At 34.5% G+C, this 24,966-nt stretch overlaps 2 protein-coding genes and 1 non-coding gene across 3 annotated transcripts; all 3 read left to right on the top strand.

Annotated features, from left to right (window-relative positions):
- The first annotated feature begins 12,274 nt into the window (after positions 1–12,274).
- On the top strand, positions 12,275–13,090 carry LOC145581885 (uncharacterized). Its single transcript, XM_081638919.1, has one exon. The coding sequence runs from the start codon at positions 12,379–12,381 to the stop codon at positions 12,901–12,903; it is 525 nt and encodes a 174-aa protein (XP_081495045.1). The 5' UTR covers positions 12,275–12,378; the 3' UTR covers positions 12,904–13,090.
- A 500-nt stretch (positions 13,091–13,590) lies between these two features.
- On the top strand, positions 13,591–13,662 carry TRNAQ-CUG (transfer RNA glutamine (anticodon CUG)). Its single transcript has one exon. It is a non-coding gene; the product is annotated as a tRNA-Gln (tRNA).
- A 3,925-nt stretch (positions 13,663–17,587) lies between these two features.
- On the top strand, positions 17,588–22,591 carry LOC145582929 (stearoyl-[acyl-carrier-protein] 9-desaturase, chloroplastic-like). The gene is made up of 3 exons (XM_081639991.1): positions 17,588–17,874; positions 20,391–20,895; positions 21,659–22,591. The coding sequence occupies exons 1-3, from the start codon at positions 17,741–17,743 to the stop codon at positions 22,217–22,219; spliced, it is 1,200 nt and encodes a 399-aa protein (XP_081496117.1). The 5' UTR covers positions 17,588–17,740; the 3' UTR covers positions 22,220–22,591.
- The last annotated feature ends 2,375 nt before the right edge of the window (positions 22,592–24,966 follow it).

Below are 24,966 nucleotides of genomic sequence, written 5' to 3'. Positions count from 1 at the left end.
GATTTAAATTGTCATTATAGATTCAGTGGTACAAAATATACTCTCAGTGGTACAAGATATAATTTCAGTGGTATTTCAAAAGAAGTTCAAATACCCCATTAAACTATCAATTAATTTCATTGGAGCTTCACTGGTACAAAATATACTCTCAGTGGTACACAATATAATTTTAATGGTACTCATAAAAATCCTCAGTGGTATAAAATATACTCTCAGTAGTTGTGGTCCCAATATTTTTTTGTCTTTTTTGCACATGAAACCATTTCTAAGCTTTCAAGTGGGCCCCACCCCAACCTTTTTTCACTCTCTCTATATCTCTCTTCCTTTCTCCCTCTTCCTAATATATTTCTTATATTATTTTATGTTGTGAGACAAATATCTCTCACAACCCTGCATTTATACATCCTCTTTTTTGTGTAAGAACTAAACTTGCCAACTCATATATTAATCCGATGTATAACTTCATACATATATGGATTTGTTAAAACTCTTATTGGAGAGAATTTCATCAATAAAAGAAAGTATAGAAGCAAGATGGCTTTTTTGCCCATGTTCACAAATCAAAGTAAAAAATACATGAAGTCGTGAACTTTGCTTCTTTAATTTATAAACTAAAAATTTTACACTATAATATTCCACGTTACTGTTGTTACGACATAAGGGTATAAATGTGTTTGATTAATGAGAAACAAGTCAAAAAAAATTAAGAACGAGAAAGACAACAAAGATGATAAACAAATAACACAAGGATTTACGTAGTTCAGTCAAATTAGACTTACATCCATGATGAGGGATTAGACAACTTCTTCATGACTATAATAACGAGAGAATAACGATGAGGTGTGAAGGTGTGATCTAACTGATCATCCAAAGTGTCCTTTTATAACACAAGAAAACTCTAATAAAAACCCTAAATTGTCCCCAAATATACTCAAATAACCGTCATAGAAATAATTTTAGGAAATATTCTATAAGTTATTCCACAAGAACAGCTCAAGCTTGCCGCAACCTCCATAGGAACAAGCTATAGCTCACTCGCCTAGTGTTATAGCTTGGTTTCTCGTTGCAATTTTCAATTCCAACTTCGTTAGATTTTCGTAAAACGACCATAACTTTCTCGATTCTTATTGGAATTGGGCATATGACCTATTGTTGAAAGCTCTTGAAACAAACTATCAACTCCAATTTGAATCACCTCAAAATCACTTACAGTGTGAGAGAAATCTGCATTCTAAGTCAGCCTTACTAGATTTTGAGTCACAATTTAACAATTGTATTCTATACACATTATTGTACTTAAGCAAATATTGATCATGCAAACTTCATCTTGGTTTTATCTTAGCAAGACAATGATCATAATTGATATAACTGCTACTACTATTTTTTTTTTTAATGTTAATCTACTAGTGAAGATATGAGCTGCAGCACGAGCCACTAGGGTAGGATTTGCTATAGCTAGAGGAGTGGGGGCCCAGATTGTATCTCGGCTTCCCACTAATTTATTGTAGGTTGTATGACTTTTGTTTTTATAATAATAATAATAATAATAATAATTAAAAAAAAAGAGTAAATATTATGGAAAGGTTTATATAAGCAATAAGCCTCAAGTGAAGGCTCACCAGTAATGATGCTTAAGAATGGATGATGAAGAGAGAATAAGAATGGTCCAATTATTTTATTTGGCATTTATTAAAATAAAATTGTGTCATATTAATTATTAAATGGGAGTTTTAACTTTCGACAAATTTTATTATTCATTTATTTACTTTTTTTTTTTTTTTGGTGAAAAAGAGGGAAAACCCCGTACAAAACAAACTATTTTATTCATATTTCAATTTAAAGTTAGGATCGTGCGCATATAGATCTAAATAGGAAATTACGAACTACGGCAATAAGTTATTTGATCTCAGATAATAGAGGGTCGGTCTATAGGCAATTAGCCATCTGAGTAACCGAAAGGCCATAATTGTAAGGATTTATTTGAAGGCCCACTTTTTATCAAAGTCGTGAACACGTGATTCGTGAGCAACCATGAAGCCGCATGTTGTTATCAGATTATCAGTTTATCACCAATTGACTTCTCTTAATGACTACCATTTGTGTTGAGATTGTGTGCAACTGTCAACATAGTTTCATTTATCACTTAATTACTACTTATACTCTTTTGCCCAAAACCTCTAATAGAATTATCAACACCAATTGTCGAAAAATCTGTTTTAGTTTACATCAATCAAATTAAAACTATTACGAAAGCTATTATGCATTGAATAATGTTCCTTCTAGTTTCTTAAGCTATCTACACTTGAACTATTGTGTCACTATCGCAAGTAACATGCGCGATATACGTGCTATAACAAGCCTATAAATGAGGGCTAATAAGTAATTAATATTATAGAGGGTATAATTATTCAACTACGTAGTACTCCCTCCATCCCTTAATTAGATTCCTACTTCTTTCTATTATATGAGAAATAAATGCTAGAAATAGGAATCTAATAAAGGGGTGGAGGGAGTATTATTTATAGAAATACCTCAAACTTTTTAAAAGTAGAGAGTTAATATGTTTTATCAATTAACGTATACTTAATACCTTCTTTGTTCCAAATTAGTTTTTACACTTATCTTGACACATAATTTTAGGTAATAAATTAGTGTTTGATTATCAATTGTTACTTTATTAAGTAGATGTGAAAGTGGATGGTGGAATATTATTTTATTAAAAAAAAATAGGTATGACAATTTAATCCGAGTTTGATTCGAATTCGACTCGATCTGAAGAAAAAAAAATCCAATCCGATTTAGTTTAAAAATAGTCTGAATATGAATGCGATAAAATAAATACGAATCCGAATAGGAAGTAGATCAGACTTGGACCCTACGCAAAATCTAACCGAGTATGACAAGTAAGAAGATATGCTTTATAACTTGGGACAATTGATATAAGAAATAAAGTTTATTAAGGACAATACAAGCAATTATAGGTAAATCATACATTACCAAAAAAAAAAGTATTCAAATCATTCGGAGTTTCGAATAAACGGACCGGAATCAAATCCTAAAATTACAAGCTGGTTCGTTTACTAAACGGATCAGATTCGAATTTATTAGCCGCATCCAACCCAAATTTGATCCATTGCCATTCTTAAACAGAATTAGAGGTAATCAACAATAACTCAGGGCTATCTCGATCTTGCTAAACACCGAAAAAGGTGCAGGTTTGGGCAGCCCAAAAAAAGTACATTTTAAGAGTTCAAAGCCAAAGCCTAGCCCGAAAAGTCCGGTTGGACTTGAGAAGCCCAACACTATTTGTGGGTTTGGGCACACGATTGAATGTGAAAAAAAAAGTATAGAGTAATCAGCTTGGAAAAAAAATGAGGGAAACTATTATTGATTTTGTAGCTTTCTTCGCTTGAATTCAACTTAGTAATTGAACTTTCGGGGATGGATGAAGTATATTGGGATACAAAACAAGACTGTTAGGATCGAGATCCTACCTTGGATCGATGAGGCCAGTAGGGGTGAAACTAATGCAGTTTAAAATTGAACCAAATCGCAAACCAAACCGAATTAGAAATGTGGTGCGGTTTTTTTCCTAACATGGTTTGGTGCGGTTTGAGAAATCCCAAAACCGAATTAATATGGTTTGGTTTCGATTTTAAGATTTGAAGAACCAAAAACCGAAATCCAAACCGAATTATGGCCCATATCCAAATTATAGCCTAGCCCAATACTAATTTCTACCCTACATATATAAAGCCAAAAAATATAAAACTTTGTGTTTTTTTTTATTTCCTAGAATGTCAACCAATGTGGGTGATATTGGAGTGATGACCAGTTAGATGGAGCATAAAGGAAGAGGATAAATTTTTTTTGGTGTGGTTCGGTTTTCTTTTGAAAAACCAAATTTAAAATGGTGTGGTTTGGTTCGATTTCAGTAGTAATATGGTGCGGTGTTGTTTGAAAATCCCAAAACCGAATTAATGTAATTTAGTTTTTGGTTTGGGCTATAAACCATACCGCAAACCAAACTTTCACCCCTAGATGAGGGGGGGGGGGGGGATAGGATCGAATCGATAGAATCGGATTGTAGGATCGTAAGATCCTACTAAATAACGAATAATATTATATATTAGCTATAAATTGACTTAAAACATTTCTTCTGAGGGGTTATTAGCTATAAATTGACTTAAGAGACATTGGATTGCTTAAGAAAAGTCGATCTTCATTTAGCTTTGTCTGTATAATAACACAAGTTTAAATTGATAAATTATGTGCAAATTTGTTAAGAATGAGACCTTGACTATGACAATTACAAGTTGTCAACTGATAAAATCATATTAATGTCTCGGATTCGCTAATTTATTAGTGATAATGAGTGAATACGGTTCATATAACCTAATGAGTAATAAAAAATATGTCAAAAAAAATTAAAGTCTCATTATAGTGAAATATTGGATCAGATCGTAGGATCGTAATATAATCGTAGAATCGTGTTTGAGATCCTACCACTCATAATTAATATCGAAGTAGGATTCTACAAACTTTAAGATCCTACTAAAGATCCGAATCGATCACGCAATTTTGGATCGTAGAATCGTAGGATCGTAAAATCCAGATCAAGATTTTAACAATTATGATACAAAATTTCAAGTACGGTCAACTTTGATTTGGGTCGACATCGAATCAAATTGATCAGGAGCAGATCAAATCCAATTTTAATTTTCAGGTTAGGTACACTTTGAGTCATAAGCTGATTTAAGACCAGGGGCGGACTTTCATTGAGGCCTGGCCCCTGATACAGCCCAAAAATATTTTAGTTGAAGCCCAATTCAAAAATGAAACATGAAGTGTAGAGTATAGAGTATTGCGATATTGTCAAGCACTTTTCACTTTCTAATACTACTAACTGATATTCCCAAAAAAATAATGCTGAACCCACTTACTACATGACCCACAATCCCACGTCACATTTCAATATCTAAAACTCTGAATACTCCGTAATTTGTTAGAGATTACGCACATTTTACTTCTTAATTTGGAACAAAAAAATGAAGTAGCCAATTATGCATGTTATATTTACTTCGTATGACCGTATATAACTTGAATTACATTTCTACAGTAAGTCTTTTGTTTTTTTTACGGTAAGCCATATTGTTACAAGACTTACAACAATGGTTACAACATTTAGTACTCGGGACCTCTTATATGACCGAGTTAAAAATGTCTATTTTTAATCATTACTCGTTATATTTTAACTTGTAATGTAAATTGTTTAGTTGCAACAGATATAATTAGATTGTTTAGTCACAATTTTTTTTGAGAAATTGGAAAATATCGCTATTTTTCTAACAATGATACAAGATATTACTTTTTTCGTTTCATATAAACAAATTCGATAGAAATATAAATCTTTGATATATAATTCATACTCCATAATAAGTTTTAGGCCTTGTTTCAATTCCTAGGAATTTCAATTTTCCCACATAATGTAGGAATTCACTTACCCACATCCCCTTATGTCATTCAAAATTCCTAGGAATTGTAATTTCCCAAATGCTAACCAAACAAACTAAGGCCCTGTTCTCATCAGATTATTTTCAGTTCAGTTCAATTCAGTTCAGTTCAGTTCAGTTTAGTTTATGTCTAATGATATTGCTAATGATATAAATCCAAATTTCATATTTTAAGCTTATATTACAACAACGACAATAATAATAATAATAATAATAATAATAATAATAATAATAATAATAATAATAATAATAATAATAATAATAATAATAATAATAATAATAATAACACGACAGAAGTTAACATTTCCCGTATGGGGATTTGGTTATGTGGGGTTTGTTACAAAACTCATACGGTTCGTTCTAAGTGTCGCATAGTGCGGGTGAGGATGTGTCACCCCCTGATTAAAGGTGGGCACGGGCCGTGCCGGCACGCGGGCGGCACGGGCCCGACACGGCCCGGCACGGCAAGGCACGGCGGCCCACCAGTGGGCCGTGCCGTGAACACAAAATTTGGAAAACGGCACGGGCACGGCGAGCGGCACGAGACTCGGCACGTGGGCCGGCACGCCGGCACGGCACGGCCCGTGCCTAGCCGTTGGAAGTAGCCGTTTTTCAACAGCTATAAAACGGCTATTTTTCCCACCCAAAATCCCTATAAATACCTCATTTCTTCCTCCAAAATTTTCACAATTCATCAACTCATCTCTTCTCTCTTATTCTCTAATTTTCTTATTCTCTAATTCCTACAATCTTACTCTCTTTCTCTTTTGTGCAAAGAAAAAAAAATTCCTACTCTCTTATAAATTTTACATTTTTACTTTTATTAGTCTACTACCAAAATTATATATATATAAAAAAAATTCTTATATTTACACTCGGGAAATTATAAATTCGGGATCGGGAAATTATAAATTTGGGAAAGCAATTGAAGCGTCATTGTAAGATCTAACTCAACTTTATTTTAATTTGTTATTGTTATTATTATTATTATTGTTGTTGCTGTTGTTGTTGTTGTTGTTGTTGTTGTTGTTGTTGTTGTTGTTGTTGTTGTTGTTGTTGTTGTTATTGTTGTTATTGTTTTCTTGGAAGTTGGAACAACTTAATTATATAAAAACTACTTTCTATTTTTATTGTGGATAATTTAGATTGTTAGTGAAATCTGTCTAAGGCGGGACTTGGGCTCTGGACAACGTCGTTCCTAACCTCTCCTACCTGGGATCTCATTGACCTAAATAATCTACTATTATTATAATTATTTTTGAAAACTTAATTTATATAAAAACTACTTACTAATTCTTATTGCTATCGTTATTATTATTGTTGTCAATTGTTATTATTATTGTTATTGTTAATTTGTTATTTGTATTATTATTGTTGTTGTTATTATTATTAAATATCATGGCATCAAACCCGAACACTTCCTCCTCCTCTAGAAAAGCCAAGTCAAAACGTAGGGAATCACCAAACCCAAACACTTCAATGCCCCCCCTAACACCTTTCCCTCCCCTAACATGCCCTTTCACTCCCCTAACATGCCCTTTCCAAACACTTCCACCCCTTTTTTTCATCCCCAAACCACGGGAGGGCAAGAACAAATGGATGATATGGCTCCTTGGACTATTTCGGGATTTCAACAAACCCATTTCTCACCTCATTTATACGGATCACAACATGAATTTTCTATTCCTAGTAACCAAGGTAGCCAAACACAAGCCTCCGGGTCGAGTGTACAATCCACCCAAATGCCTAACACCCAAAATCCTAACATATTAGAGTGGTGTACCGAAGAGGAATTTGCTCAAACCAACCGAAAGAGTGAAGTTTGGGCACATTATCAATTGAGTAAAAATGGAACCAAAGCCCGGTGTTGGACTTGTAGTAAAATTTTCTCGGCCGATACCAAGGGAGGGACGGGACACCTTAGTAGACATTCAAAAAGATGTGGTGGACCATCTAATGATCCAACCCAACCCAAAATTTCTCATTTCCATCCACAAGGCTTCACTTATAGTTATGAGAGAGATAGGGATGAACTTGGGAGAATGATTGTACATGCCGAACAACCTTTTCTTTTCGCCGAAAATGATGCCTTTAACTACTACATTAACCGAGCACTACAACCCAAACACAAAAAAATCTCCCGAAAAACCGTTCGATCTGCTGCCATGAAGAATTATCAAGAGTATAAATTGAAATTAGTAAATGAATTGGCTAATCTTCCTAGTAGAGTTTCTTTAACTGCCGATGCATGGGATAGTGGATACGGACTTCACTATTTATGTGTTACTTGTCATTGGTTGGATAATGATTGGTTGTTACAAAAACGCATCATTCATTTTAAAATGCTTGAATACCCTCATACCGGTCTTAACATTTCTCATCATTTAATGGAAGCCATTGATGCATATAGTCTTAAGGATAAAATCATGTCTATGACTTTCGATAATGCAACTTCTATGACATATAGTGCGAATTTGGTTAAACCCCAATTGACCGATTTAGTATTAGATGGAGAAGCACTTCATATTAGATGCATTTGTCATGTTCTTAACTTGTGTGTGAAGGATGGAACACAAGCAATTGGTCCATTTTATCATAAAATAAGGAATGCTATTATGTCTATTAATAGCTCTAACTTGAGATATCAAGAATGGAAAGGTTTTTGCAAGAAACAAAGGAGAAAGACTATAAAAATAGCACCGGATTGTCCAACTAGGTGGAACTCCACCTATGAAATGTTGAGTCGGGCAATCGAGTACAAGGTTGATTTAACACTTTTTTATAATATGAAATTTCCACAATGTGCTTTACTAGAAGATGATTGGGCTAATTGTGAAAAATATATGAATTTTTTACAATTACTATATAGTATGACACATTGTTTTTCTTCTGTATATAATCCTTGTTCCCATTCTTTTCTTAGCAATGCATGTTTACTTGCACAACTTTTTGCCGAACATCGATTACAATATGAATATCATGGATATCTTCCATCTATGGAGGAAAAATGGCGTAAATATTACACTGATATTCCTATGATTTATATTTTTGCTTCTATTTTAGATCCTACGCAAAAATATGATGACACTTTTTTATTAATTGATATTTATTATAGTAACATGAATTTGGAAGATGATGTTGAAGCTTTTAAAAATAAGGTGACTAATGAGTTTTTCTCTTTATATAGAGTTTATGAAAGTAAATATGGAACCGTGTCTCGATTTTCCCCTTCTCAAACATCCAAAAACGTAAGTAAACGGGCCAAAGGTTTATTTGCACAAGCTGCTAACATGATGTCCAAGTTCTCAGGTACGGAATCAACATCAACTAGGAGAACACAAATTAAAGCGATGTTTCGGAGTTGCAAATGTACCTAAGTTACGACTTCATGAAAGGCATGGACGATGAAGAGAAGTTTGGCCTCGACATCCTTGATTGATGGAAATCACAAACCATGAAACATCCAATTTTGTCGGCAATGGCTCGTGATATTTTTGCTATCCAAGTCTCCTCCGTTGCCTCCGAAAGAGCTTTTAGTGCGTCGGGACGGGTTTTAGACGATAGAAGAACAAGACTAAAACCCGAAACACTTGAAATGTGTGTTTGCTTCAAGGATTGGTTATATGCCGAAACTCGTTCTCAAGATCGTACTTATGCACAAAACGACGACGATGAAGGAACGTCGACTTCTTTTAGTTCTCATACTTCTCAATCAACTCAATTGGCCGATGACCTTGAACCACAAGAAGACGAAGACGAAGACGAACAATAATAATTACATTATTATATATTTACATTATACACTATCGTTCAATTTTTGTATTATCGAACTTCGTATTCCGTATAATAAATGAAGTTATTCACCAAATATTGTACGATTTTTAATTATCATTAATTATTTGTATTATCGATTTATCGTACCGGCTACCGGCATATAATAAACTAAGTTATTCTTCAATTTTTTGTGTTTTCGAATTATCACACTCGTAATTTTTTTTTATTATATGCATTGTTGTTTTTTGCTAAATTAATAAAATTGTTTTTATTTGTTTATTTAAACTTAAACATAATTAGATAAATAATTTATATAACCTTAATTTAAATAAAGTTGTTCAAAACAAAATATATTAACATTAACATAAACATAAATTAATCACATTATTTATATAAAATTAAGTTGTACTAAAATATATATATATATATATCGTTTTTTATTTACATTTATTATTTTTAAAAAAAATGGCACGCTTTGGGCCGCGGCCCGACACGGCACGGCCGTGGGCCGTGCCGTGACGTGGGCTGGGGTGTGCCAAAATTAGGCACGGCACGCCCCCCACCGCGGCACGGCCAGGCACGGCCCGCGACGGCACGGCACGACCCGTTGCCCATGTTTACCCCTGATGAAGGGGATGGTATTGTTCGTTTTATGCTTTACAATTTCTCCAAGCCACAAGCTCCCTCTTCTTCGGCTGATATTGGACTTGTGGATGGTATTTGACGAGGCTCTTCGATCTTCCTTGGAGCGTATTGTCACTGCTTCGGGGCCCAGGTTTGGTGATTGGAAGTGGCGGCTTGCCACATTACCATTTGCGTTTGGCGGGCTTGGTTTTTGTTCCGCAGGTGATGTTCGTCATTATGCTTTTCTTGCTTCTCGGTTGTTGTCTGCTGGGTTGCAGACGAAACTTCTGCGTCGTACTGGTATTGTCAATCTTGGTCAAGCTTTTGCGGATGCGTTTAGTCTGTTTAATGGAACAGTGGAGTCTGACATTTTAGGTAATCCTTGTGAGGTCGCTGCCCCTAAACTCATGAAGAAATTGACAGATATATATTTCACAAAGGTCACCGATTCTGCAGAATCCGCCTTTTCTTTGTCTCCTCGTCAGTCGGCATTGTGGAAGTCGCAGCAGGGAGATCACACCTCTACTTGGCTTTGGGCAGTCCCTATTTCTGGGTTGGGTCAGACGATGAACGCAAAGACATACCGATGTGTGCTGTGCCACCGGCTGGGTATTCCATTGTTCTCTACCTCGACGATGTGCTCTGCTTGCTCTCGGGTTTTTACTGGGGATATTTTCGGGGACCACGCGGTGTCGTGTGCTGGTATTGTAGGTATTAGACATCGGCATAATATTGTTCGAGATACACTAGTTGATATTTGCTACAGATCTAGGATTTCAGCAAGAAAGGAGGTTGATATAGGGTTGTCTGGAGGGAATGACGGGGCCCTCAGACCTGCTGATGTGTTACTTTATTCATGGGATCGTGGTCGTGATGTATGTGTCGACTTCACAGGGTCTTCTCCTTTGACATAGATAGGGCTATCTGAATTTTTTCCTGGACGGGTTGTGGCTGATGCGGCTCATCGGAAGTGGGTTAAGTATGAAGCTCGTTGTCGTGCGATTGGCTATGATTTCATTCCCTTCTCCTTTTCTTCGCTTGGGGAATTAGAGAAGGAGGTTGTTGCGTTGCTGAAGCGCCTTTAGAGGTTCTCGATGACGCAAGACATTGGGGCTCGTGCTGCAGCTCATATCTTCACTAGGGTAGGCTTTGCTATAGCTAGAGGAGTGGGAGCCCAGATTGTATCTCGGCTTCCCACTAATTTATTGTAGGTTGTATGACTTTTGTTTTTCAGATATAATAATAATAATAATAATAATAATAATAATAATAATAAAAATAATAATAATAATAATAATAATAAACAGTTGTGGCAGGCAAAAGGATTCAAGAAAAACACCCTTGTTCCTACACACGACGCTGAACAGACAAGTAGAGGACTGGAGCTGAGATCGACAACTTTGACAAACCACAACGATAATCAACAGTTGTGGCCGGATCTGGAGGACTATGGGAGGAAGGAGAAAGGGACGAAGAGAGAGAAAGTTGGTTTGGGGTTAGGCCTTGTATTAATGGGAATAATAAAGAGAAGGGATGACCGTTGGCTCTGTTGCTTTTGTTTTAGTTTTTTGTTTTTTTATTATTTTATTTTTTTAATTTTGATAATTTTTTAAAAAGTGTTTTGTGTTGTTATGTCATTTTAATATTTTATTTTTTTTAATTATATAGTATACTTCGTATGTTTTTAAAATGTTTTGGTGTTCCATGTTTTTAATATATTTTTCATAAATATTTTAATTATATAGTATATTTTTCTTAAATATTTTAATATGTATATTTTTATATACACATATATATAATAATAAATAATTAAAAATCATTAATCCGTAGTTAAAAATCACTAATTAATCAGTTCAGCTTAGTTCGGTCAATGAGAACAGACCCTAAAGCAATTTCCTAGGAATTTGAGGAAGGAAATAATTTCCTATGAATTGTAAATTATCATGGGAAGTTAATTCCCATTGCAACTAAACGAGTATGATTCGGGTTTAGTCTATTTACTTAAGATCCGCCACTATTTCAGACTAACGTTTAATATCAATATCAGATTCCAGCTTATATGATTCGGGTTTAGTCTATTTTATCACATTTTATTAGACCAGGTTCTTTCCAAAAAAACCCTACATGGTAATACCCAAATTGGGCAAATGGACCATAATCAGTTTATCATCTACGGAGTATCAATTAATCACGCAAAACATTAACTTTGCCAGCCAAAAAAAAAAAAAATATAGCCGTTACCTTTAAACGTACCCCTGTTAACAACGGTCACATTTCAATTTCACCCACTACAATTTTCATATGAGTATGTGACCGTTGTCACTCTCTTCCTATATATCATTCCCTTGTTTCAATTCCACCCAAATTATCTCAATTCTCCCTCTCTTCTCCCTAAATCAACTCAAAAATTCTCAAATTACACTCAAAATCACCAAAATCCATCAACAACCCAGAAAAATTCCCTGAAATGGGTCTCCAAATCACTGAATCACAAACCCACACACACAAAATCTTCCTAATATGCAATTACATCCTGTTAGGAGCAGCCTCTAGTTGCATATTCCTAACATTATCACTCCGATTATTCCCTTCAATAATCGGATTTCTCTTCATTCTCCTTCACATCCTTACAATTGGCGGTGCCGTTTCGGGTTGTGCTGCATCTTCCGCTGGTTCCCACAAATGGTACGCCTTCCATATGGTCTCCACAGTCTTAACAGCCATCTTTCAGGGGTCTGTCGCGGTGTTGATCTTCACCACGACACACAACTTTCTATCGGCTATGAAATCGTATGTACGATTCGAAGATGCAGCTGTTATACTGAAATTGGCGGGTGGGCTGTGTGTTGTTATGTTTTTTCTAGAGTGGGTTGTTATGAGCTTGGCGTTTATGTTGAGGTACCATGCGTTTGTTGATGGAACCGGCCGAGGCGGGAATGGGAATGGGAAAGAGGAGGATTTGAAGAATTGGCCTTGGCCATTCCAAGTTTAAGGGAAGATTTGGGTGTTGAATTTCTTCTTCATCAATGGGATTTGAGTGTTTAATTTGTTTTGGTTTCTTATGTTATATATAGTACAAGTATGTAGTAAGTAGTGTGAAAGTATCATTTGTTCATTCTTTTGTTTAATCCTGATTTGGATTACTATTAATGAAATTGGTTTGTTCGTTGTTCGATTAATCGATGGTCTTAACATTTTAATGTGTTTGTTGATTGTGTTCTTAATCTTATCACAGTCTGGGTTAAGAGTTTTTTGATGACGAAATTTTTTCCTTATGACCTTCAAATTTATTTACTTATGGACTTCTTTTATAATTCTGTTCCTTAGTTATAAATTTTAATCCAAGTAGATGAGTTTGTTTATGACAAAATTTTCTTTTATTCCGATTTCTCTCGAGTTAAAAGTGATAAAAAAAATTACAGTAAAACACACAAGATTATACTCCGATTTTTCATATAGTATGGATTTCCAATGTTTCACTATGTTCCAATGATCAAATAAGGTTCTAAAGATAAAATCAAAGAATGTTGATTTACAACAGGATTAAAATTGATGCATTTATTTGTTTCAAGTTTGTATGTTCAATACCCGGGTGAATAAGGGAAATCATGAACAAACCAAGTTTAGGATTATTGTAATAGTTATAAATTTGTTGAAAATAAATTTGTAATAACAATGTGGTCCTATGGTCTAGTGGTCAGGACATTGGACTCTGAATCCAGTAACCCGAGTTCAAATCTCGGTAGGACCTTTTTCCACATTTTCTTTTGGTTTTTATGATAAGTATTTTGGGTACCGAATTATACCAATTTTTACAAAAGTGACAAGTATTTTGGGTACCAAGTTAAGGGAGGAAAGTCACTAAATCACAGATCAACCCCTTATTTGAGTTATCTCTCGAATTTAGATAAGTGATAAAATTTTTAAAAAATATTGCTGATATTATATTTTTTTTAAAAAAAAAACAAATTGAAATGTAACAAGATCGAAAGTTAAACGAATGGAGCAATGTTCCAAATGTTACAAATACGACATAATGGAATAATTACTAACTAAAAACTAGCTATTGGACCCATTCTACGCACGGGTTATGCTTAAATTATAAATTTATTTGAAACTTTACAAATTATCTTGTCACCAAAAAAAAAAAAAAAACCCTTTACAAATTATTTGAATGAATTTATTTTATCGTCTTTTGATATATTATAATATTTTATGAATTAGTGGTAATAGACTAATAGTTGTAGGAAAAATGGCTTAAAATCGTAAAATCATATCTCTATCGCATATCTCTATCGCATGATATATTAATCAACAATTTGTATAAAAAACTACTTTGTAATACCAAACACTTAATATAATTTTACAATTTTTACATCAAATGTGAAGGCATGATATTCTTCTTTAGTCTTTACCAATATATGTCTCTTATATTGCGCTTAATATCTTCAAAATTAAAGCCCCATGACACGCAAAAAATGTTATCCTATGGAATTTCCATAGTATTCTTGCCACCTCAATATTTTCCTTTTCAATCATCATCCTCATTGTTGTAGAAATTTCACATAGAATTTTGAGAGACGTTTCTCTAATTTTTTAGTTTTTGAAACTTAATGAGTGTGAAAAAATCTTTATTGAAAATTTGTATTTATATAAGAAGAAGGGAAAGATAAGGGGTCAAATTAAAGAAATGAATTATGAATGTGAATAAATTGAATTGATAGATGGAATAATGAGAAGAGGAGAAGGTTTAGGAAATTTAATTTGTTATTGAATTAAAATAAAGATTACAAAATATAAAAGTTATTGAGAAATAAAGGGGGAGATGAAGAGAGAATTTCTTTGAAAACATAAGGAGGGAGAATGAATAAAGAAAGGTGAGAAAGAATGATGACATGTGTCAATTTTGGTTTGTGTTTTTAAGTACTAAGTATAGATATAGATATTAGTTGGTAAGGAGAAGGGCCCAATCGAACCGGAAACTAGACCCTAACCGTATTTTAACCCTCACGAATTTTTAGTTTGGTATTTGCGGGTCAGACACTTTGAGCGTGAGGGGGAAGGATAAAGGATGCTCACCCTCAAAGTGTCCCTAATGGGGATTGAACAACCAACCTCATAATTGGAATGTGGCAATCTTACCACTAGACCAAACTTAGCTTGTCAGACATAAAAACCGGTTATACGAAGAAGTATTATATGAGTATTCTCGAACTATGATTTAGGGGCCCATATTTAATACGGGTCCAACATTTTAGACCCGCTCCTACAATTGTGAATCCGATCCGAGGTTGTAGTGGACCCAACATTGAAATTTAGATGGACATTATTGGTGATGACAATGGAACAACATGTCCATTGTCGTTGGTCTTTATTTTCTGGTAAGTCCATGTGACAACATGTGTATCAAAATAACATAGCACACATAGACTTTACATCCAGTTAGATTTGTTAGGATTAAGTTATAATTAGATCAAGTGATTTCAAGAGGAGTCCAGTTTGGGGAATTTATTCAAGTTAAAATATATAATTTTAAACCAGGTTGACTTTACCTTAAAAAAAAAAATAATATTAAGTAAAAATAATTTCATTTCAGTAAAAATAAGTTCACCTTAATTTCAGTTCAGTTCAGTAAAAATAAGTTGAGATAAGTTTAAATAAGATGTGATAAATTTAGACAAGTGAAAATCAGGTGAATAAATCACACCCTTATATGAGATCAAAAAAATAGTTAATCTTTAAGATCTTTGAGACTCCATAATAATATGTACATTAATTTTACAAAAATTTTGAAGGTCTTATGTTACTCCTACTTTACTTTAAAAATATACAATAGATAGATGTGTTAATTAAGACTTGAAAAGCAAAGCAAATGAATTACCATTTAATTTAGGAAAAATTGCAAAAAATCACCTTTTATAACAACTACAAACACCTTATAAAAATTTTCTTGTGAAAACACACCTAAAACGGTTTTTTTTTTTTTTTTTTTTTTTTTTTTTTTTTTTTTGTGTGTGTGTGTGTGCAAAGTAACACCTTAACCTGGTTTTCGGTGTTTAACCAGGTTTTCGGTGTTTAACCAGGTTTTCCGGTGTTGACTTTACACATGTAGTTCACGTGATCTCATAAAACCGCCTTCCTTTATTTTTTTCTCTTTTCCCTCACCAACACCACATCACCGCCACCACCACCACCTCACTGCCACCCCCACCAACAACACCTCACCGCCATCACCGATTCACTACCACCTTCACCAACACCATCTCACCCAATAAATCTACCCTCATGAAAATTCCACCCCCGTAAATTCATCCCCATCCACCCAAAAACCCCCATTTACCTCCTCACACCCTTCCTCCATTGAAGCCCAATAGAGCAAGCACATACAAAAAAAAAAAAACATAAAAAATGAAAAGAATCAAAGACTACATTGGTGTACATTGGCCCTTCAAAATTACTCCTAATTCCGTCATTGGTGGGAAAAAACGAAGAACCCTAATTTTCAATTACAAACCCTAATTTATGAAAATTCGAAACCCAACATTATATACAAGAAATTTCAGTAATCACAACAACTTAGCTTACTCGAAATTAGGTTAATTGCAACAATTCACGCTTAAAAAATGGAGTTTCCTTTGTCAATGGTGAGTAATTGAGGCTTTGTTGGAGAAGAAGGTAGGAGAGAGAAAGTTGAATTGGAGAAATAGAGGGTAAATTGGGGAAAAAAAAGAAAAGGGAGAATTGACCGAAACACGTGCTTATCACGTGCAAGTCAATGCCTGAAAACCAAGTCAAAGGAGAGAAACCAGGGTAAGGTGTTAATTCGCAAAAAAAAAAAAAAAGTGGTATTAGGTGTGCTTTTACCAGAAAAAAGAAAATTATAAGGTGTTTTTTTTTTTTTACAAAAAAGTTGTTATAAAAGGTGATTTTTTGCAATTTTTCCTTTAATTTATGCAACTACACCATTTACTTTATCACACCAACCTATCTATTATATGTTATACGTACTACATATTTAAAAGAGAGTCTAATTCCCCGTAAAAAAAAAAGGTCTAATTCAATGAATAGCTTAAACGCACTACTGCTTATTTTCCAATTACTTTAAAAATCCATAATCAATTATACTTTTATTACTCATCAAAGTGTTTTTTCTCCATCTATTTAATTACTTTAAATAATTGTACAAACATTTTTATCATCTTATTACATCATTTACATGTAAGGACTAAGGACAATAGATTTTCTTTTCCAAGCCGAAACCTTCATTAGGGCGCCTCTTGGCCCTACTACAGAGTAAATAAATTTTAAAAAATTTTGATTTAAAAAACCATTTTCTCCTTGTCTATGAGTACATATAAAATGGGAATATCCAAGTTTATCTTTGAAATAAACATATAAATATAACATATGGTAGACTCGGAAATAGATGGAAATATTCAAATTTATATTTTTAAAGTTGTACGGAAATAAATGTATCAAATTGTAAGATGAGATAAATGTAAATGTTAATATCGGAAATTAATCTAATCCGACTCGTAAAATATGGGTCGAGAGATTCGAGACATATGTATTACGTAGTATTTATATATCAGCATTTGTTGTTTGTTTGTTTGTAAACTACAATTATACGCCAATTTCATACCCTAGTACTCTAGTAGCAAAATCATTATTACTATCGAAACAATTTAAAGAAAAAATTTAAGCAACTTTTTTTTCCTAATTCGAGCAATTTCCATTTTCTCTCTCTTCTACTTGTATTTTGTGGCTGTGAACACCAGAAAAGCAAACCCAACAGCATTTCGTAACCAAAAAACCAAAAAAATCCAACAATGGCTCTCAATCTCAATCCCGTTTCTTCTCCATTCCAATGTCGTCGATTACCTTCTTCTTCTACTCGTCGATTTTCCAATCTCAGATCTCCCAAATTTGTCATGGCTTCCACTCTCAGCAGCTCTTCTCCTAAGTCAGTTTTCTCTCTCCTCATCAATCTTTTTTTCATTCTTTTTTCTGCATTTTCTTGCTTATTTGTTGATAATATGATTGTAATTTTTCTGGGGTTTAGGAATTTTTGATGATTTTGCACTAATTTTTGATTTGGGTGTTAGTTGATTTTCTTGTTATGGCTTTTAATTGCATTTTTCTTCCTTCTTTTTATATTTATATGTCAATATTATGATTGTATTATTCTGGGTTTTTGTGATTTTAGATGATGAACCATTGTTATGGCATTTTCTTGATTTGGGTTTCTCTCTTTTTTTTCCCCATTTTTGTGGGCTGTTCCTCCACTTTGCCCTAATTTGATGCTTCTGATAATATTAATTTTTTAATTATTATGCTATTTTTATGAAACCCATCGTTTTCATGCCATGTCACCTGTTGTTTGTTTATATTGCGATTTTCTCAAGTGGGTATCTCTGAGATTCACTGCAACTGATACAGCAACAGTAGCTTGTTGGATTTTAATGTTATTAATAGATTGTATCATTTTTTTAATAATAAATTTATTTGTATTTTTTTTTTTTTTTTTTTTTTTTTTTGTGGTCAATTTCTGGTAGTTGGGGATGGAGAATAGGTTGGAAGATTTCATTTTTTCATTTGAGGCTTTGGTTTAATAATTCCACCAAAAGTGTTGTGGTGGTTGATGCATTTATTCTTCTCTTCATTGTTCAAGGAGTATGGATGTTAGCTTGTGAGTTTTGATAGGAATCGTGTATTTATTATATCTTAATGCTAATCCGAAAAGCTCCTAAGTAATGAGATAGGTCATTTAGACCTGCATATTAAGCAGAGAGAGATTGTTTTTCATCGTATGGTTCTGTTTTCCCGACATAAATAATTTGCTGGGATTAGCAAGATGTTGATGTTTGTGTATATGGTCAGGGAATTTAGATAATAATAAAGCAGCATCCACAATCTACATGTCTCTGTCTTCTTATTGGGGAGTAATTAACACTATCTTCTTGGATCAGAATAGAACATTTCCCTTTGTTTTACGATTTTTCTTCAGTCTTTGCTTAAAATGAGAGGAGAAATGCACATAGCGTCTTATTTGTGTTGGAACACATGGAGTTGAAAATAGTGAAAATTATCAGCCAATGACTCTATATGGCTGATATCCTGTAAAACCCTATCATGTGAGGCTGAAAGACTGATTTATGTTAAGGTCCCTTTACATTATAGAATTGTTTGAGCTTTTCCCACACCCATTCTTGAAAGGATTTAGAGTTCAGGGAGTTGGAAGTTGAAATTGGCAGTCTCTTGTGTTGACACAGAGATCTCTCTGTCTTTCCTTGTCTTGAGTGTTTCAGGCGAGAGCATGAAAAAAAATTAATTAAAATGAACTGCATGACTAAAAATATTTGATAAACATATAAATATTCATTGTATTCTTGGCTCTGGACAGTGGATATTATGTTTACACTGATAAAAACAAGGGCTTTAATAAATAATTGAAAGTGAGGACAAAGTGGCTGACTATCAGTGTACGGAACAAAGAGTAATTGAAGTAATGATTACACATAAATTTGAAATTTAAGTCGAATTGGAAGTCCAATAAAAGAGAACAAGGGAATTTGAGTCAACTTTCTGCTTTAGATCAGAGGCCCATATCACACTAATAATTCACTTGCTAAGTCTTTTATGCCATTGAGTCAGTAGTTCGAGTTTATGTGGAATATGAAAACTATGTTAGAAAGAAATGAAGAAAAACAGAGATAGGTAGTAAAATAAACATGGGTTTGTGCTGGTGTTAAATCTGCAAGCACATTGGTTTTAAGTATAGATTATAGACTAGTTTCCACTTCACAGTAGGAAAGACCTCTTAGAAGATCACATTTTTTTTCATAGTCTTTTTTGGGGGCAGTTTCCACTTTCCTTCTGCTTGTCGCCAGAAAAGGAGAAGCAGGAGGTACCGAGCTAAGACCAGAAGAGGGTGAAAAGAAATTGCAGGGTTAAATAAGGACAAGTTAATTTTAAATTACATGAAGGCATTGTTGATCAGCTTCTTCTTATAATTTGCACGTCCTATGAGTAATTGACTTTAGGGTGATCAGATGGTTCACAAAGTGAGCTCAGGTCTAAATCTCTTTGTTTTCTTTACCTGATTGTTACTTATTGAATGGTAAGCACATTGCGAAGCTCATCTTCTGGGCTTAAATTTAAAACTGTTTGCCAATATGATCATATACCATTATTGGATAGTTGATACTCTGGTACTGTTTCTTCCGTCTAAAGCCTGTCTGAATAGTCTGATGCTTGGTATTGGTAGTCTGAAGTCAGAAACTTAATGACAAACATGCTTCAATACTGATATACAAAATCTCTTGTAACTTATTTTGAAAGGGATGCTAGCATGTTGAATCTGATACAAAATATATTTGTCTGTCTTGTTATATATGGCTGTTTGCAATTGTAAAGTCATAATGAGGCTTGATATTTTAGTTAGAATTTCGTTTAATAAGTTGCTTCTCCTCATTGTAGGGAAGCGGAAAGCTTGAAAAAGGCTTTTACCCCTCCACGTGAGGTGCATGTACAAGTAACACATTCCATGCCACCAGAAAAGATAGAGATATTCAAATCTCTGGAAGGTTGGGCCGAAGAGAATCTCCTGGTTCATCTGAAACCTGTTGAGAAATGTTGGCAGCCTCAAGATTATCTTCCTGATCCAGCTTCAGAGGGTTTTCATGATCAGGTCAAGGAGCTCCGAGAGAGGGCAAAGGAGATCCCAGACGATCTCTGGGTGGTTTTGGTTGGGGACATGATTACAGAAGAAGCTCTTCCAACTTACCAGACTATGCTTAATACCTTGGATGGAGTCAAGGATGAAACTGGTGCCAGTCCTACTTCATGGGCTCTCTGGACAAGAGCATGGACGGCTGAAGAAAATAGGCACGGTGATCTTCTCAACAAATACCTCTATCTTACTGGTCGAGTAGACATGAGATCAATCGAGAAAACAATCCAATATCTGATTGGGTCAGGAATGGTGAGTTTATGTTCACCTAAAACCTTTTTTTATTTCAATTTTTGCAAATTGCATTATCAAGTGGGGACTGTGTGGGGTAAGTCATTGAAGTGTTGCTACTTCTTGAAAAATACATGTCTTCCAAAGGTATTCTCAATTTGCACTTCTGTAAGCGGGGTTAACCATTTGTAAGATAAGTGAAAGACTTTGTGGCAGTTTAGAGATTGTTATTTTTCAGGTAAAAGCAAATTCTTTTCTGGTACTTCATCCCAAAATAACTTCCTGTTAACCATAAAAGAGTCCGTAATAGATCTTCCTCATACTTAAAGTGGATAAAAACTCCCTAGTTACATATGATTCCCCCCCCCCCCCCACCCCCGTCTTTTTATCCCATCAATCTCGTTTTCCTCGCAATTTCTGCTATCCTTCTACAATTCTTTTTCTTTTAATGTTTTTTGGGTTTTGTTCTTATGACTTATGTATTAGGGATCTTCTCTCCCTCTCTCTCTTTGGAGGAAGGGGTGGATAAGAATACAGACCCTCATCTTTGGAAAAGGGATGATTTCTTAAATGATTATACCACAATCTATATATAGTGAGCTATATATTCTTAAGTGAAACCCAATTGCTGTTAGCTTTACATTTCTGCTGGGGTTATAGAAATTGATTACACACTAGCCTGTCCATGCCGTTTGATACACGAAGACATTGTTTCTTGTTGTTAGTTTATTTGGAGATATTTCATTCTTCTTTGTCACCTTCTATAATCATAATATGTCTGCAGGATCCTAGGACTGAAAACAATCCTTATCTTGGTTTTGTGTACACATCATTTCAAGAAAGGGCGACCTTTGTATCCCATGGAAACAGTGCAAGGCTTGCCAAAGAGCACGGGGATCTCAAGATGGCACAGATATGTGGCATAATTGCTTCAGATGAGAAACGGCATGAAACCGCTTACACCAAGATAGTGGAGAAACTCTTTGAAATTGATCCTAATGATACAGTTCTTGCCTTTGCTGACATGATGAAGAAGAAGATCTCTATGCCGGCCCACCTCATGTATGATGGCCGTGATGACAATCTATTTGACCATTTTTCTGCTGTTGCTCAGCGGCTTGGAGTCTACACTGCGAGGGACTATGCTGACATATTGGAATTTTTGGTCGGCCGTTGGGAGGTTGAGAAGCTTACTGGCCTCTCATCAGAGGGACAAAAGGCTCAGGACTATGTATGCAATTTACCCCCAAGAATCAGAAAGCTGGAAGAGAGGGCTCGGGGGAGAGCTAAGCAAGCACCTACTATGCCCTTCAGTTGGATCTGTGATAGACAGGTCAAGCTTTGAGATGCTGATGCCTGAACTCTTATTGATTGAAGATTAGCACTCTCCTAGTGGCAGGACCTTGTCAACTGAGGCGTGTTTCTTAGAGGTACAATTGTTTTCATGCTGATCTGGTAGATGTGCTCATGTGCCCCAAAGTGATTTTGGTTAGAGGGAGTCTTGCGTGTAGATACATTTATTTCTTTCTTTACCTCAAATCTTTCGTATGATTGGGGGGGTTATATTGAACTTAAAATGGATTCATAGGTCGTATTGTATTTGTCTTCTAGTCTTTTGTTACTGAATAATCCTAATATAGCAATTTTGAATGTGATGGATTTAGGGTATGACATGTGCTACATTTCAGATGCTGTTAACTTGAAACTTTATCGTAAACTTACTCTAGTCCCTCAACCATTGTGGTTATCGGCTCGTGATTCAATTATCAAGTGTATTATGGAAAGCTATAAGATGCATTTGTTGTGAATATTAGCCTTGCAATATGCGATGGAATGATTTAATGTGTATAGGCATGTCAAGTTGTCAACTATCAATGCATCACAGTTTCTGCATTGTGGAGGCACCAATCAAGCAGGTCCCACACTGTTGGGGCAGTTACTGTCTGACATGAAAGTGAGCTGGATTCTGCACAAGTTGAGAATCTAGATGCACTTGAACCTCTTTGGCTCTTTATTTTAATGACAATCTAGTGGTAGCAGCTGCAGAACGGGTCATCAGATCAAGTTTGGTTTGGGTGTATTCGGGTGAGTAATTTGGCTTGATTTCAAGGTTGGTTCAAATTTTATCAGGATGGTCATATTTAGGTTTATTTTCAGTGAAAATAGTATGATAAATTAATCATATTTAGTCACAGTTGTTTTCTGTTTGGGTTGAATGGTTGATTTGATTTCAGTCATATAATTTCATCATTCTAGGTATGCAGGTTTGGGTCAGATAATCAAATACAGAGTATAAAGTATAAGCTTTTTTTTTTCCTCTTTTTGGGCTGGTTTACGAGATCAATAGTGCAATTGGGTTTGGTTTAAATTATCGGATACGACTCATACGAGTACCAGTTTGTATTAGCTGAGGCATACGAGTACCAGATCACCGCCACCGGTCCATCACTGATCACCATAACCGACAACTATCACCTAACCACCATGACTCAATTTTTATCATAAACCAGCCAAAGATGGTGGTGATGCGAAATTTGCTACTGCCTAGGTGAAAATAAATCAAGAAACAAATTCTAATGATGAAATATTATCATTAATTCCATATGGTTTTTTTGTAGACATTGTTATTGATTTTTTAATTCATGATCGGTTGCATGTACTTCATATTTTTTTAAATGTCCTTGTAAGATAGTTACTTCCTTGTTAGCTTGATGTTCCTTTTTTCATGCAACTTTGAGCGTAAATGCAGCAGAATTCACGTAACTTTGTGGAGGATACAGGCTTCCTGGTTTTTAAGTTTGAATTGTCATTTTGATCAGCTGCTACGTCTGCAATCACATGCATGTCCTCTTCCACAATTACTCCGTTTAATCCTTTATTTTTAATGATGGAGCTGCATCTTTTTGCATTAAAAAAAGATTCAGAATTTTTTTAAAAAAAATTCAGTAAATAAAGAATATTTTAAGTCTACTATCAAATCAATTGAACAACGATATTATCGAGTAACACTTCCTAATGACTTTAAATTCATAGATTAGATTCTTACTAGTTGTGTTTGTCAAGGTCATGAATATGGTACCAGGGCAATACTGTAATTTGACAAAGAAGGTATTTGACAATTGACTTTTTGCCTAGCTTTTGGCTTTGTAATTTGGACAACCAGCCAAAAAATATACTACGTATTTGATAGTTGGCTTTTAAACAAGCTTTTTCACCAAAAGCTATTAGGAGTAGCTTTTTCTATTGACTTTTGCTCGTTGGCCCACTTTATTACTAATAAATAGTTAACGACCTTAAATAATTTTACCAATCACTTTTGTAAACAGCCGGCCGACTTAAACAACTAACTTAAAAAGCCAATCCTCACGGCTATTACTTCCACCTAGTCAAACAAGCCAACAATCAACTGTCGATTGCCAAACAATCCCAAAATAAAGCATCTGGGAGTCAATGTGACACTTGTAACACTGTATATGAAGACAAGTTTTTATTGTCGTTTGCACCCTTGATATATCTTATTCTAATACGAAGTACGGAACTGCGTATGTTGTTTTCATCTGCGATAGCTTAAAACAGTAGCATATGTATGATATCATACACCGTAACAGAGTAGTGAGAGTACTTTGGACCTTCAGTTTAAATCAATATCAATATCAATATATGTTCATTTGTTCAGTTACACACTAATGTTCTATTTTCTCACCCACTACCCTTTCTATCAACAATACTTCTCTTCTAAACTTTCAGCAAAAAAAAAGCAAAACTAAGGTGCAGTTCATATGAATGCCTTTTTTCTTCTTTTAATTTTATATTACATGGTCTTGGCCTGGAATGATTTAATTTACTTCTTTTTTCTAGTTGATGTGAGCCTATGTGTATGATTAATGATTGATTAGTTACCTAAGAGAGTTAAAAGGTCAATTTTTTCTCTATGAAACAACCCGTCCATTTTCATTTTTGTAACTCCAACGAGTATATCACATGTTCGGTAAAAATAATTGTTGTGAAATTTTGTAAGATGCAGTGTGAATTTCACTTGTTAGATGTTCATTAGAGTGGAAAAAAAAGGCCAGAGAAGTAGGGCTCAATAAA

Source organism: Chenopodium album, chromosome 15 (assembly GCF_948465745.1).
Source record: "Chenopodium album chromosome 15, dcCheAlbu1.1, whole genome shotgun sequence".
Lineage (NCBI taxonomy): Eukaryota > Viridiplantae > Streptophyta > Magnoliopsida > Caryophyllales > Amaranthaceae > Chenopodium > Chenopodium album.
This window is presented reverse-complemented; position numbering and strand designations above follow the sequence as displayed.